Source organism: Canis lupus, chromosome X, assembly GCF_048164855.1.
Source record: "Canis lupus baileyi chromosome X, mCanLup2.hap1, whole genome shotgun sequence".
Lineage (NCBI taxonomy): Eukaryota > Metazoa > Chordata > Mammalia > Carnivora > Canidae > Canis > Canis lupus.
The window spans coordinates 42,395,455-42,412,096 of NC_132876.1; the positions used below are offsets into that span (position 1 = coordinate 42,395,455).

The window sequence follows — 16,642 nt, forward strand, 5'->3', positions numbered from 1 at the left end:
TGTGTGTGTGTGTGTGTGTGTGTGTGTGTGTGTGTGTGTGACATCTTCTTCATCCATTCATCCATTGATGAACACTTAGGTTATTTCCATATCTGGGTATTTATACCAAGAAAACAAAAACAATAATTCAAAAAGATATATGCACCCAATATTCATTGAAGTGTTATTTAATTAACATTTTATTGGGAGAGCAGCACCACTGCCTTCGGTGACTGAGTTGTGGGTATGGGTATATGTGTAGGAAAGTGAGACAGACAAAGCACAAGCCTCAGATTCTCAGATGGGCATAAAGGACCTTGACATCTAAAGACCAAACCAATATGCGGTGGGGGTGGGGGTGGAAGAAACGTCTTACCAACATAGTAAGAGCTGTTTGAGTCACAAAGGCCTCCAAATGGTGCCATGGCAACAGAAGAGGAGAGCAAATCACATCTGTGTTAAGAGAATGGAAATCCAGCAAAGTAAGGAAATGCTGCCCCCAAGAGGGAGAAAAGAAATCTTGAGATAATAAACATCCCCTGACAGCCAAGGAGACAAGGGTAAAACCTAGTCCTGTCCCTACACCTCCCCTTAAGCCTAAATAGGAACTTGGGCATTTATTTTACTAAGCTGAACCCTTACTAACCTTGCTGAATCTCAAGTGGATATTCTGTCAAGCTTCTTTGATGAAAGGAGTGGCCATGAGAATGGCCTTTCCTAACAGGAAAGAAGGAGCTTCTGGAACCACCTTGTTCTTCAGTCCCCAAAGCTTAGTCCTACCTCCAGTACTAATCCTGACTTCCCCTTAGGCATAGGGACACTGATTTTCCCCAGGAGGATCACATTTAGCAGACATTAGTCAGCATCTGCTACAGAGTTATTTAACAGTCTGGTTGATAGTCAGGTTTGGTGTACTTTTAACATGTTCTCCACGTTAGCCTCTTAGACAGGCATTGAAGCTGAGGTAGGTTTTGTGGCAGAAACCGAGGATGGAGATGGTTTTGTAGATATCTCTAAAACCGGAGGGCCGCAAACTGGCCCGTGTAACTCTTGACGTGTGGCTTGGTTTTATATTTTTAAAAGTTTGTGTGGAGGAAGAGAAGAAGGACATAAGACAGAGCCCAGATATGGCCCACAAAGTCCAATTTACTATCTGGCTCTTTACAATAAAGTTCTCTAACCTCTGTCTTAGGCAGAGCCTAGGCATAAGATGTCAGCAGCATACCTGTGAGGGGTGGAGCAGGTGAGCAATATATAGGCTTATGAATGACATGTGTTAAATGCAGTTGTTCAGATCAGTATTCTGAATAGAGTCCAAGTCTTCTACTTTCTAATCCCTTTACAGACTTCTGACTTGGGGGCTGGGGCAGCAGGCTTTGAGACACAGCACCTGTTTGGGGGATATACTTTGCCCCTTAGCACAGCCAATCCTGCCATAGAATAAACCACATAATTCCAGACTCTCGCAGTTGTTTCCTTTATGTGATCAGATCATACTGTTAACAAAACTCTGTGTGTGTGTGTGTGTGTGTGTGTGTGTGTGTGTGTGTGTGCATGTCTTCACAAACATTTCTTCTTTTATTCAGGGGCTTCCTGGTCAGAAAGGCTCTAAAGGTGAACCTGTCCTTGCCCAAGGTACTTTCAAAGGAATGAAGGTAAGAGCCTCTAAGGCAGACAGCTAAGTAGACTGGCTGTAAGTTGAGTTCCCCGGGATTGGGCTCCAATAAAAACATTTCCAGAACTAGCATCTGTGTCTCTATTTAAGAAGCAGACCAAGCTAGATTTAAAAGGGATCCAGAGCTTTTTGTAGTGGCAACACTGACAGAAATGTTTGCAACCATACTGTCAAAGAGATTTGTTTTGTAGGATCTAGACCAAAAATAGGAGACAGATTAGCAAACAAACAGTTTGCATGGGTATAATTTCCTTTGACAAGCCAAGACATTTCCTGGAGGCAGATACCTTTGGTCTATTCTGTAGTCCTTGATGTCTGCATACCTTGGTATGAAGCCATGTAATGACTCTGCCCATCTGGACATGGCCACCAGTCCAGGATCCTGGCCCTGCCCTTTTCTGTACCTGCACACCAGCCCATTACCCTAGCAGGACCCCTGGATGTCTGCAAAAATTGCCCATCAACTCTACAGCTGGCTGGAAACTTTCATCTCTTCCTAGAATTGATAAGAACCTTCTATATTCTTGTGACTGTACTCTTGGTATATGCTACCTGGTATCCTGTGGGTGCCTCAGTAAACTCTGGTGCCACATGATTGACCCCATTCCCTTGCAGAGTGGGAAGTGAGCTCATCATTTCCCTGGAGCAGATGGGAATCTGTGTGCCCAACATCTGAAGGAAAGATGCACCCATGTTCGCTCAGAACCAGGAACCCTGGGAATCAATTTGGAAGGCAGTGATGAGGGCGGGTGGCTGAGAACCGGAGAAGGTACAGGGTTTGAGCTCTTGGCTTAGATTCCACGGCAGAAGATAGAATGGTAGATTTGGAAAGGACCTCATGATTGTCAGCTTCATGTTGCTCATTTTACAGATAGAAAAACTGAGGTACACTGAGTCTATGCAACTTGCTGAGGCTCACATAGCCAGTTTACTGAAGAGCTAAAACCTGGGCAGTGCTCCTTCCATGCTGCAGAGAGCTGGTTTTTGACCATAAGCCAATGGGGGTAAGACTAGCAGGTGTCAAAATATAGCCATTGTCATAACAAATGCTGATTGAGTGGCTTTGCCAAAAATCACAGAGACCCTGGACCCAGTGGAACACAGCAATTTCCACAAGATGGTTACATTACAGATTCACAACAGTGGCTTAAGATGCTGCAAAGTAATTAAAATGTAATCAGAGACTATATGCTCTGTTGATTCTCCCTTGAAATGTCTGATTTGCATTGTATACATATGGGCACAGATTCTCTGGGGATGAAGGCACACGGGAAGGTAGCTTTGCTTTCTTCCAAAAAGAGCAGGAGAATCACCAGCCCACAGAAGCAGTTTCTAATTGATAAGTTCCTAGCAAAGGTGAAAATTAATTACTCCAAGTAAAATATGAAATCCTGTTCAACCAAGGCTATAATATGTGTCTTCTGGAGTCCGGATTTTTCTAAGGGGGAAAAAAGTAAGTGGTTGAATATGCCCAATTCATGCATTATGTAAAACACAAGACCTTGACAGAGGAGGCCCAAGCATCAGCAATGCATTTTTCTGCCCATGAAGCGTAGGTCCGTTATCTATGAAATAATACCACAGGCTTAATTAATCTCTTCAGTGTCCCGCCTTTGTCTGTTTCTCAGGGGGAGCCTGGGCTTCCTGGACTGGATGGAATAATTGTAAGTTGTTACTTATGTGTGGAGGTCTCAATGTTCTGTAGACCATCACTGCGGGTCCCTTTGCATTTTTCTTTATGGCAGCTTGAAGGCCTTTGTAAGCATTCTCAAGGAAAATCCAGACAGTTGAGGTAGAATGGGTCACACTGTTGACATTTTTCCAGGTGAGAAAGTTCTGAGAGAGTCCACTGTCCCCCTCAAGTGACATAGGAGGCAGCCTTTCAAACCTTTAGCCTGAGGACCTGCATACTCCCAGCAATGCATTAGAAAAGAATTTTGCCTTTCATCCAGCAAGCATCTGCTAACTGTTCTCTGTGTGTTCAGAATACTGTGGGTAAAACAGAAAAGGCAGGACGCTCTTCTGTGAAAGCCATCCTATCTAGAAATTCCTTTTTGGGGACTCTTAATAATAGGGAGTCCATGAGAGGCCGTGAATTGTATTCTTAAGGGCTTTCTATTTCTTTGTGTTGCCACATCGCTTTCCTTTGAAGGGGCTTCAGAGAAGCTCCTTCTTTCTTCCTTCTTTCCTAAGTTAGGGTTCCTTCCTTTCTTCTTTCATTCCGATATTGTGCTCCTACTGGATATAAAGTACTCTGAGCGATCCCGGAGAGTGCAGACATGGTCTCTGAATTCCCCCCCCCCGGAAAGACTACACACACACACACACACACACACACACACACACACACACCAAGATGTGAAAAACTAGTAGGACCATGGCATGAGAATCCCACACCAGCTTGGAGGAAGAGATACCGTCCACCTAAAGATATATCTCATGGGAGACTTTGTATCTAAGATGGAGAAAGGTAGCCTCTGAGAAGTGTGGGTGATGTTTGGGCTGGCCAGCAGTGGAAGCATTCTAAACAGAGAGAGCAATGTCAGAAGAGGGGAGGCAAGAGACAGGATGCACACAAGCACACAAGCACAATCAGAGGAGGGTGAGGACCAAGGGCATATGGGTCCCCAGCACTGGACAGCACCAGCTGAGATTGCTTGTTAACTACATATGTAAAATCACATCCATGCTGTTGGCACTGCATAGCTTCTAGGAATTCATTTCTCAGCTTACAAAGGTACAGTGTTGGTCTATAGTGTTCACAGGCATGATAAATCATTTAGGTAAAGGGAGGATCATTTAGATCACAAAGAGATTTGTGATCACAGATCAGATTTGTGACCCCAGGTTATTTTGTCGAAGCAATGTTCTGTTTCCTGGGGACCTTGTGAACCCCTGCTTTCACTGGACTTCACTTAGCCTCTCTATTCCTTACGTAACACCTCACTACCATCGCCCACCCCCCCCAGTTTTCATCAGGCCATATATTTCCCCATAACGTCTTTCTCTTCAGATTTTATTGTCTTGCTTGTACTATTGTTCTTATCAATCCAGTTTCAGATAGTTTCTTGTTTCTCTTCTGGTTTTCTCTTTGACCCATGGAAATGTGTCATTTGATTTCCCAATATTTGGCAGCCTCCCAGCTATCTTTACAGAGTTGATTTCTAGTTGGATCTCCGTGCAGTTAGAATGAACACTCTGTATGGTTTCAATCCTTTTAAATCTGTTGAGGTTTGTTTCATGGCTCAGCATATGACACTGTCTTGGTGAATGTGTTTTGGGGCATAGTGATCTAAAAAATGTCCATTGGGTCAAGGTAGTTGACAGTGTTGTTTAGATCTTCTATGTCCTTACTGATTTTTTTAAAATTTAGTTGTTCTATTAATTACTGAGGGAGGGATGTTAAAATTCTCCAACTGTATTTGCAGATTTATTTCTCCTTGCGCTTCTGTCAGATTTTGCTTCATGTATTTTGAAGCCATGCTCTTAGATTCATATGTATCTAAGACTGTCGTGTGTTCTTGATGAACTGACTTGATTTATCGCAACAAAATTCCCCCTCTTTATCTCTGGTAATATTCTTTGTCCCAAAGCCTACTTTATTTGATGTTAATACAAATGTCTTGCTTTCTTTTTGTTTTTTACATCACTTTAATATAAAAATATCCAAATATAGAGCAAAGGGGAATGAATTTTGCCATGAACACCCATACCATTAATATTTTACTATACTTGGGTAGCCCTGGTGACTCAGCGGTTTAGCGCCACCTTCAGCCCTGGGCGTGATCCTGGAGACCCAGGATTGAGTCCCACGTTGGGCTCCCTGCATGGAGCCTGCTTCTCCCTCTGCCTGTGTCTCTGCCTCTGTGTGTGTGTGTGTCCCTCATGAATGAATAAATAAAATCTTTTAAAAAATATTTTACTGTACTTGCTTTATCCCACTTCTAGCCATCTATCCATCTCTATCCATCTTACCATTGATGATTTTTGAAGTAAATTATAGGCAATAGTACTCTTACCTCTAAATTCTACAGCATGACTACCATTAGCTAGACTTTAATATGTATTTGCAGCTCTTCTTTTTATGTAAAAGTTACATACAATGAAATAAACAAATTTTAAATGGTACATTTGTCGAGTTTTGACAAATACATACTCCTATATAACCCAAACCCATCTTAAGGTATAGAACATTGTCATCACCCCAGAAAGTTCCCTTCTGCCCCTTCCCAGCCAATCCTTGCCTCCACCCAAAGAAAACCACTGTTCTGATTTCTCTCCACCATTAGTTCAGTTTGTCCCATTCTGGAACTTTGTATAAAGGAAATAATATAATATGTAGCTTTGGGGGGTCTGGCTTTTTTTCACTTAGCACAATGCTTCTGAGATTCATCCACATTGTCACGTGTATCAGTAGGTTGTGACTTTTTATTGCTGAGTATTTATTCTACTGTGTAGATGTATCACAGTTATTTGTCAGTCCTTGTGGCAGCAGGCCCCTGGGATGTTTCCAGTTTTTTACTACCATGAATAAAGTTGCTATGAACATTCTCATGCATTCTTATGAACATACATTTCCGATTTTCTTGATAAACTCTTCTTTTCTGATATTAGTAAAACCTTGCCTCTCTAGGGCCCTCCAGGAGCACCTGGGTCCCCAGGAGCCGTAGGACCTATGGGACCACCAGGATTGCAAGTAAGACCAACCTAAATCTACCATGTGATCACAGTATTCACATGAATGCTTTCCCCACCAGGCCAGGGATTAGATATAAGCCTATGTAGGCTCTCCTAGTGGAAAAAGGCAACTTCCATTCTTAGAGGATTAAAGTGAAGCATGCTCTTATAAGGAGCTGTTTGTTGTCTTTATCGGAGTTTTTCTGACCATCCACTCTGCATTTCCAAAGCCTCCAGCTCTAGCTCAACCTAAAGTACAGCCCAGGAATGGCAGATGCCTGGCGCACCTATTGCCACCTTCCACTCCTCTTGTCCATGACAGACCCTGCTAATTAATCATACCATCACCACCACACCCACCTTGAACACAGGAGAAGCTTCAAAATCCTTGCCCACACCGCACCTTGGACAGTGCTGCCTACCTACCTGTCTTGCGGATACCAAACCTATTTGCCCTCACTAGCATAGAAACAGCATAGCCAGTTATCCATGTGGTTCCATTCCCAGACTGTTTACTCTCCAGTGCATGAAATCTCACCCACTGATGACTTTGGCTTAGCTTTACCAAAAGCCATTATTTCTTAACTTTATAGCCTCTTGGGCAGGATGATTCATGAGGTCTGTACCACCTTAGCATGAATATGGTTATCAGGTCAATTTGCGAGATTTCAAAGGAAATGTGTTTTTAAAGGGGTATCACAGGAGAGGGAGCTTGAATATGCTATACTAAAGCCAAGATATACTGAGAGGGTGGGGACTCATCTCTGGTGACTCTCAACACTGCCCATGTTCTGTTTGAAACTAACAAGCGGGCATTCTTTTCATTTTTAATACAGGGTCCTCCAGGCCCTCCTGGCTTCCCTGGTCCTGATGTAAGTATACTTTGTCTTGGGGCATTTGGGCCTCCTACCACTCAGTCTCCTAGTTTCCCCAAAGATAATCTGGTGTGGTGAAACACACTTTCTGGTAAAAGACTGCATGCCAATTGAAGTTCCTGGCGCTTGTTTAGTAATTGATTTTGTTTTTCCTCCCTGTAACCCTGTACCCCAGGGGAATATGGGGTTAGGTTTCCAAGGAGAGAAAGGAGTCAAGGTAAATAGATTTTGGAAAATACAATCTGCATTCCATATGCTCCGAGCAACATCTCTGGCTGCACACGTGCCTGCTCATTTTAAGGGGAGCTGGATCTTTGCCTCAGGAGATGAACAGTTCCTCCTCCACATGGGTCCTCTGGTGGGGGTCCTGAGAGGGCTGCCACACATAGGCTCCTGGGGTCTTTTTCCTTCCAAATACCTGCTTCCTACCTGTGAGGTGTGCATGTCTTACAAACATACTCTCTTGAAATCGATTCCCTCCTCCTTCCACCTGGGTATTTTCCTGGTGTTCTGCATATTGTACTACCTTCTCTTTCCTCTTCTTTGCTTCTCCTCTTCCTTCCACCCTTCCTCTTCCTCCTCTTCCTTCTCCTCCTGTCTCTCTCTCTATCCCCTGTCTCTCTCCTCCTCAATCTCTCACCATTCTCTTCCACTTTCTTCCCCTTGTTTCCGTTTCCATCTGCACAAACCATATGGGTGATTTGGGAGCCTCGAGGGAGCCTGGAAGCTTGCCCTCTCCACCCTTCACAGCTGCCTCTTGTAGATCACACTGCCTCCAAGGAGCAAATCCAACCTCCAGTGTTCACACGCAGATTTCACTGTTGCTGCTTGTACTCTTGCCAAAGACTGGACCAATTATTAGTCTGATCGCTATTGCCAAGAAGTGGCCATTTTCCTTGCTCAAAAGCCTTTTTTTTTTGATGTCTTCTCAACACCCTTTGATGCATGACACTGGCAACCACAAACCTTTTCATCCATCTTGCTTCTTCCCTCTGCAGTGCTAGTACAGAATGCATTTGGCCAGACTTATAATTCTTCCCACTCCTTGGTACTGATAGTTTTGCTTCCTCACTGAGGCAATGGCGAGGGTAAGGAGGCCAAAGTGATGGGCAGTTTATTTGTGAATTACATCCAGAGGACAAGCTCAGCCTCTGGAGAAGTGGCCAGTGTGGTTTCTGTTTTGCTTAACATTCCCTTTGATCTTACAGGGGGATGTTGGCCTCCCAGGCCCTGCAGGACCCCCACCATCCACTGGGGAACTGGAATTTATGGGATTTCCCAAAGGGAAGAAAGGATCCAAGGTAGTGAAATGCTAACAACCCTTTTCCTATTAAGACCAAAGTTCAACTCTAACAACCAGACTATACTGGAAGGATCAATGGTTCTGGGTCATGCTTTTGTTTTGTTTTGTTTTGTTTTCAAGAATTTTTTTTATAATAATAAATTTATTTTTTATTGGTGTTCAATTTGCCAACATACAGAATAACACCCAGTGCTCATCCCGTCAAGTGCCCCCCTCAGTGCCCGTCACCCATTCACCCCCACTCCCCCGCCCTCCTCCCCTTCCACCACCCCTAGTTTGTTTCCCAGAGTTAGGAGTCTTCATGTTCTGTCTCCCTTTCTGATATTTCCCACCCATTTCTTCTCCCTTCCCTTCTATTCCCTTTCACTATTATTTATATTCCCCAAATGAATGAGACCATATAATGTTTGTCCTTCTCCGACTGACTTATTTCACTCAGCATAATACCCTCCAGTTCCATCCACGTTGAAGCAAATGGTGGGTATTTGTCGTTTCTAATGGCTGAGTAATATTCCATTGTATACATAAACCACATCTGCTTTTTTTGGTTTGAAGTAAAGGTAAAGCCACCTTTGTTTTGTCCCTTATGAAAAGCTTTCTAAAAAGTCTGTGTTTGGGTGTGTGACTTCTGAGTATTTGTTTAAGTCCCATTTTCTGTGCTTTGGGTTTTTTTTTTTCAGATTCAATTATCAAAATACCAAGTAACTTAAAACAAACATTAAGTAGTTGGGGTTTTTCCCTCCTGACTCCCACCCCTCTCAATACTTACATCGTCCCCAAAACACTGTGACAAAACACATAGGAAATAAATAGTTACTTTCAAGTTATCTTTATAAAGAAGTTATTTGCCCTCAAAACGTGACCCTACAAATAAGGTACACTGTCACCAAGTGACAGTAGATGCTCTAATTCACCTGATATGAACTACTGCAGCTGGAGCTGTAGACCTGTTCAACTGCAATACGTCATGATTTCTATTTCGATGTGAGTGAATGTATACATGGTAATTTTCAAACTGTATGCTGTTAAGGTGAGTAGATATCTTTTAGTAACCTGCATTCCCTTCTTTTCCTAGGGTTCCCTTCAGTTTTGTGATTCTGTGCCTATGGCCAAGGGATCTGGGCAGGGAGAGGTGTTTACTCCCATTTCTTGAATTTTGTCTTTGTGAAAGCAACAGCTCCAAGGCCCTCTTTTGGTTTACAGAAAGCAATCATTAGTTTGGAACAGCTTGGGAACATATGAAAGATTGCCTGCCTCCCTGATCATTCTCAAACCTTAGGGAGGCCTTCTATGGCACAGATAGTTAAATTAGCATATTGAGGAAGGACAGATTACAGTGTTATGGATCCCCATCCAAACTGTAATTGTTACTCCTTTCCCCAAACTGTTGATTTCTTTGCAGCCCGTAATTTTCAACAGGAAATCACACTGAATGGCTCCTTCCCCTAGAAAGACAGCAAATGATCATCTTTTGTGTCTCCCAATTAGCTTCAACATTTGAGATTCTGTTTTAGACAGTTTTTGTTCCTTGCCATAGACCCTTGGCCCTTCCCATACCACAAGGGCTCCCTAAACTGATATCCTGGTGCAGGTATTAGCACCTGGGGATCCTGGGGAGTTTATACCACCTGATACCCCCCTGGTTGCCTGCTGCCCAGCCCAAGCAGCTCAAGGGAGCCATATCCTTTATGTTCACTGTTTCCTGCTGCTACTCACTAATCTTTGATTGGTCTTCCAGGGTGAACCAGGGCTTCCGGGTTTCCCAGGAATAAGTGGCCCTCCAGGTCTCCCGGTAAGTCTCCCCATTTGGTCAAAATGTATTCAAGGACCTGATTGGACAAAAGCTATAGCAATAGAAGGCTACCAAGAAGACCTCTTCCTATGGTTATTGTAGAGCATTCTATCATCTTCATTACTAGAAGGCATTCCAGGAAATGTTATTGTTTCTTGAACCCATGAGGACATTACCAGGGTACTCTATGAGGCTATATATCTTAGCGGTTTTTAGCTCAAGCTCTGGAATTAAAACAGACCTAGGCTTGACTTCTGATTTCACTGATTTCTAACTATATGACCTTGGACAAGTTTCTTAACTTTCCTGAGTTCCAATTTCCCTCCCCGCCCCCCCAAAAATGAGGGTAGGATGATAATGGCATGGTTATGAGGACTACATGAGATAATATGCATGGAAAGGACTTAGTATGTGCCTGGCGCATATTCATTGTTCATTAATCTTAGTAATGCTATCTTCACTCTCCTATATGCCCTTGTATCTTAGTGTCTTTCACTTAAACCTTTTTTTTTAAGTATTTTATTTATTCCTGAGAGAGGGAGAGGCAGAGACACAAGCAGAGAGAGAAGCAGGCTCTATGCAGGGAGCCTGATGTGGGCCTGGATCCTGGGTATCCAGGATCAGCCCCTGGGCTGAAGGCGGCGCTAAACTGCTGAGCCACCAGGGCTGCCCAACTTAAACCTTTTGAGGGTGATTAGGTGCCAGGCATTCTGCTGGACAACACTAAATAACGGTCAAGGAAGTAAAAGTTCTTGTCTTGGGAAGCCCGGGTGGCTCAGCAGTTTAGCGCCACCTTCAGCCCACGGCCTGATCCTGGAGACCCGGGATCGAGTCCCGCGTCGGGCTCCCTGCATGGAGCCTGCTTCTCCCTCTGCCTGTGTCTCTGTCCCTCTCTCTCTCTGTGTGTTTCTCATGAATAAATAAATAAAATCTTTAAAAAAAAAAAGCTCATTGTATTAAAAAAAAAAGTTCTTGTCCTGAGGAGAATACATTCTAATGGGGGAGCGAGGGAGGAGACACAATAAACAAGGAAACAGATGAATTGAGAAGTTTGTATCATAATAAGTAGTACATAGAAGATTAAAGAAAGGGTAAAGTGATGGAGTGTGGATCAAGAGTACGGTGGGCTACTTTGGGCAGAGCGGTCACACAGAGCCTCTCCGAGGAAGTGCACATTATAAGGAAGGAAGTCACGTGAAGATCAGGAAGAGAGTTTTATGCAAAAGGAACCACAAGTTCCCAGACCCTGGGGTTGGAAAGAGCTCACTGCTTTTGAGCAACAGTGAGAAAGTGAGTGGATGGAGTAGAGGGAGCAAGGGCAAGAACCAGGGAGATAGGCAAGAGCCACCAAATCATGAAGCCCTTTGTAGATCGAATGTGGCATCTGTGTTAAATGGAATGAGAACCCATTGGAAAGCTCTAACATGTGTTTTTGTTAGAGATTTATTTACTTATTTTAGAGAGAGAGTGACAGAGAGTGGGGGAGGAGCAGAGGGCGAGGGAGAGAGAGAATCCCAAGCAGACCTCCACTGAGTGTAGAGCCCAATGTGGGGCCCAATCTCACACCTCCAAGATCATGACCTGAGCCAAAACCAAGAGTTGGGTGCTCAACCAACTTAGCCACCCAGGCAGCCCTCTAACTTGCATTTTTAAGAAGAACACTCTTGCAGAGTTTGGGGGACAGGGGTGTGAAGGATGAGGGAAGGCTGGGGCAGCAGAGGCTACTGTACCAGTCTGGGGGAGAGATGGTAGCAGTTTGCACTAGGGTGCTAGCAAGGAAAATGGAAAGAAGTGCATAGATTGAAAATGTAAAAAATGTAAACTTGTTATTATGGAACATTTTAAACATATGCCAGGAGGAGAGATGGCATAATGCTCCTGCTGTGTCCTCATCGCTCGGCTTTTACATTAAGCTACTCCGCCAACTGGAAGCAAATAACAAACATGTAATTTATTTTTCATTTTTTAAAAGATTTATTTATTTATTTATTTATTTATTTATTTATTTATGAGAAACACAGAGAGACAGTGACATAGGCAGAGGTAGAAGCAGACTCCATGCAGGGAGCCCGATGCAGAACTTGATCCTAGAACTCCGGGATCACGCCCTGTGCCAAAGGCAGACGGTCAACTGCTGAGCCACCCAGGCATCCTCAGACATATCATTTCAACATAAAATACTTCAGAACTTCTAAGAGATAGGAACACTTTAAAGGCATAGTTACAAATCATCTGAGTGGCTCAGTCAGTTAAACATCCAGCTCTTGGTTTCAGGGTCCTGCTCTCAGGGTCGCAGTCTCAGGGTTGTGAGATCGAGCCCCACCCTGGCTCCATGTTCAACAGGGAATCTGCTCGAGATTCTCTTTCCCTCTCCCTGTCTCTAAAATAAACAAATAAACATCTAAAAATAAATAAATAAAAGCATAGTTGCAATATCATCATCACTCATCAATCAAAAGTAATATGCTTAATATCAGTTAACTCAGAATTCAGACTTAATGATTTTCTCATAAATATATTTTTTGCAATTTCTGTGTTTGAACCAGAATCCAAATGAGGCCCACACATTATATTTGGTTGATAGGTCTCTGAAACTGCACGATGTGTTTTGAGGAAGGAGTTGACAAGATGTTCATGGAGCAGGAGGGAAATGGACGAGTTAAAGATGACTAGGCCTGCCTCTGCTTGCTAAGTGGGGATAGATGGGCTCCAGGCTTTCCCTACAGTTCTTTGAAATACTCTGGGTCTCTCTGGGTGGCCAGGAAATGGAGCCAGTAGAGCCAGAAGCACAAATTGCTTCCATGATAGCCTGTAGAAACACAGGGCCACAGGGAATCATCTGTTCGACGTCATTGATCTTAATTAGCCCAGTGTCTAATGAGTCAGAAAGGAAGAGAACTCCAAAGTTAGAGACAGGACACCTAGACTTCAGACTCAGGTCCATCTCTGGGACCTTTTCAAGTGTCGAGGCATCTCTGTCTATCTGTAGTATGGCGATGGTCATATCTACCGTCTCAAGGGCCAATTCACAATGTACATGAAGTTTCTTTATAAAGTATAAAGCTGTGCATCCAATATGATGACCACTAACCACATGCAGCCACCAAGCCTTGAAATATGACTAGTCTGAAATAAGGTATACTGTAAGTGTTAAGGACACACAGATTCCAAACTCTAGGTATGAGAAAAATAATCTAAAATATCTCAATGATTTTTACTTCAATGTTGAAATGACACTATTTTAAGATATATTTGGTCAAACAAAATGTTACTGAAATTAATTCCACCTATTTCTTTTATGTTTCTGATGTAGCTACTAGAAAATTTAAAACAACATAGTGGTTCCCATATTTCTATCAGGCACCACCGGTACAAAGCACTTTGCGAGTGGGTTGGGGAAAGGGTTTGCATTTTCCTTTGTGACCATTTCATAGAGACTCTAGTCACCTCACATCATCCTCAGGAGGTAAGCAAGTTGGGACGGGTTTATCTCCCTGTACTGAAGAGGAAATCATGGCTTGAACAGATGAAGTTCTTGTCCAGAGACACGCAGACAGTTATTAGCAGAGCTGAGGCTGAAATCCAGCTTTTTTGAAAGCTAGGCAGCTCAGGGCTCCCCCCCACACACACTCATTTCCCCATATCATACTGCCCCCTACAGTCCAGTTCCTTCTTGGTATGGTGGTGGTAGACTATGATACTGGAGGCTTTTCACCTAAAGCATGCTTCTCAAATCCAAAGCCTTCATCACATCAGCTGTCAATTATCCACACTCACTGAGAAATGAGGCTGCACCGAGGATGCAAATCTCTAGGGAGTCCAAACTATCCCCCTTTAACCATTTGTTTCTTCTCCATCCCAACCATAATCTTTGAAGGAGCTGCTGACAACTGGCCAACCTGACCAATGTTATGTCTCACCTGTTTTGTCTGGCCCTGTCTGGCATAACTAAACATCCCTGATTTTCTGGCTCAGCCCCAGTATCCCTCATTTTGCCCTAGTATCCCCAGCAGTCCACACGCACATCTGGCACAGGGTCTCTCGTGGAGACTGTCAGAGAGAATCATATACCTGTGTGCATTCTATCCAAGGGCCAGTGAACACAGGGTGAGGCGAGATGAGGGAAGGGAGAAGAGACTGGCAAATCCTGAGGGACCTATTGAGTAGATGTGAGGCAACTATTGGGCATGTGGGGTGCTCCTTCAACTGGGCTCCAGGCTTTCCGTGCCCTTTAGGTGGGTCCTTTGGAGGAGGAGCCCCAACCTCACAGACTTGAGGGCAAAGAGGAGGCAGGTGGTGGGGATGCCCTTGGCCCTGCTCTCCTAAGGGGCAGAGGCTAGAAGGACACTTGATTTGCCCAATCTCTCACGTTTCTAATCTCAGGGACCCTTGCAGTGCCAAGCAGAAGACATCTCTGCAGTTTAGCTTCCAAGACAGTAGCACCCCTTACCCCCCTTCTCTCCCCGCTAGCCTCGCTCCCCCTTTCCATACTCCAGCACCTCCTCCTGCTTTTCCCAGTTAGAGAAGCCACCCTAGGTGTGCAGGTGGCTCTAGCCATCTCCACCGCCTCAGCTGGGGCCACAGGGAGCCTGCTTGGGGTTGGGGGGAGAGGCTTGAGCAGAGGGGGACTGCACGGTGGCTCACCTCTTGAGCGAGCATGCCTCTGAGGACCTGTGGCCAAAGCAGCTTTTTTCACTGGGCAGCAGGGCCCACACCCCCTGGCCCCAGCCTAGCATTGGCAGCTCGCCTTTTCCTGGTACCACCTGCCTCACCCTACCTCATAGACTACATCACCCCTATGCCCTCATTCCTAGCCACGTGATTCAAGTTGAGTTTTTACAGAGCCACTAATATCCTTGAACCAAAATACTAGGAGACAGGGCCCTAGTGAGTAGGCCTATGAACAGCTAAGCTAGTGCTCTAATGAGGCTTTCTTGGACATGGATGAGAAGGGGTATGGGAGCAGTGGGTGCAGGACAGCTCCTGGCAAGGACTGCCTGTGACCTGGCAGGGTCCCAGGACATCTTGCTAGAATGGCTTGCTCAGCAGGGCCCTGTATGGTGCCTCCCTGCCCTGGGAGACAGACTGAGCCTATGACCCAGTATCTTGCCAAGTCATGTATGTTCTATGGCTTTAACCACCCCCCTACACACACACACATACACACACACAAATCAGTTTCTTTTATTTTTTTCATTTTTAAACTTTTCGGTAAAGATTCTATTTATTCATGAGAGACACAGAGAGAAGGCAGAGACATAGGCAGAGGGAGAAGCAAGTTCCCTGCTGGGAGCCCGATGCGGGACCCCATCCCAGAACTCCAGGATCATGCCCTGAGCCAAAGGCAGATGGTCAACCACTGAGCCACCAGGTGGCCCTTGTTTTTGAACTATTTATTTTTGTACACATGATAGCACAAGCTCTCTGAGAAAGCATGAGTCTAGAGAGCCTTTCTGCTTTCTGAAGAAAGAGGACAAAGTTCCCTTGTCTTTGCAACTGTGGGCAAAACAGGTGGACAGCATGAGAGTTCCTGGATATGCTTCACGTTTGGCAACAGTTTTGTTTTCTGAGTCATTCTTTTTAACTCAACAAGTATGTATGGAACTATCTTGTATGTGTTTAGCTTGCAGTAACGTGTCCTGGAGGAGATGGAAGTGAGTGTGGTATAGACCTCCTGCTGACAAACTTTCATATACAACCCCTGTTAGTGCTGCAAGTGTCTGGGGCAGTGGGAGTTGCTATAGCTTCCATGGACAGCTCAGGGAAGGCTGCATGGCATTTGGCTTCAGAGGCCCAGAGATGTGTGCCACCAGGTGGCAGCATTCCTGGGTTTCCAATTTGAGATGCAGAACTAAGATTTCACAAAAGTTTGTGTTCAATTTGAGCCCCAGGTTTTTCAAATAGAAATCCCATTCAGCATGAGGTCTGAGCCCTTTGACACACAACTATAGATGCATAAAAAAAGAAAGACAAGCAGGAACCAAAGTCTGCTTTGAACTAGACCCTTCACAGACACACACTCCACCCTCCACCCCACAACAAAAAGACCAAAAAAAGCCCACATTAAAAACAATGACAAAATAACAATGACAAAAACCCACTTGGGCCTAGAAAGAGAAGGGCTATTCAGCCAGCTTTCAGGACCCAAGGGAATGCTCAGAGTATATAAGAGAAAGAAAAAACTGTAAGTGGGATTAGAGCATTGGCTGCAGAACCAACTGAGCCAGGTCACATTGAGAAGGGACTAGGGGAGACGTGCCACAACATTTACCGCCTTTCACAGGCTTACATTCAAGAAAGCTTCACTGCCTCCTTCACTCTCACAATAGGCCTAAATGTTG

At 44.4% G+C, this 16,642-nt stretch overlaps 1 protein-coding gene across 6 annotated transcripts in view; it reads left to right on the plus strand.

Moving 5' to 3' along the window:
* Positions 1–16,642, plus strand: part of COL4A6 (collagen type IV alpha 6 chain) — a 288,595-nt gene that overhangs the window by 230,401 nt on the left and 41,552 nt on the right. For 3 of the 6 annotated variants that reach the window (XM_072816549.1, XM_072816546.1, XM_072816551.1), the window contains 7 exons: positions 1,566–1,634; positions 3,283–3,318; positions 6,288–6,350; positions 7,168–7,203; positions 7,382–7,423; positions 8,415–8,507; positions 10,248–10,301. In XM_072816549.1, the coding sequence (XP_072672650.1) occupies positions 1,566–1,634; positions 3,283–3,318; positions 6,288–6,350; positions 7,168–7,203; positions 7,382–7,423; positions 8,415–8,507; positions 10,248–10,301 (393 nt within the window). The remainder of the gene's footprint in view (positions 1–1,565; positions 1,635–3,282; positions 3,319–6,287; positions 6,351–7,167; positions 7,204–7,381; positions 7,424–8,414; positions 8,508–10,247; positions 10,302–16,642) is intronic. The other 3 variants (XM_072816548.1, XM_072816547.1, XM_072816550.1) reach the window with 3 other exon arrangements.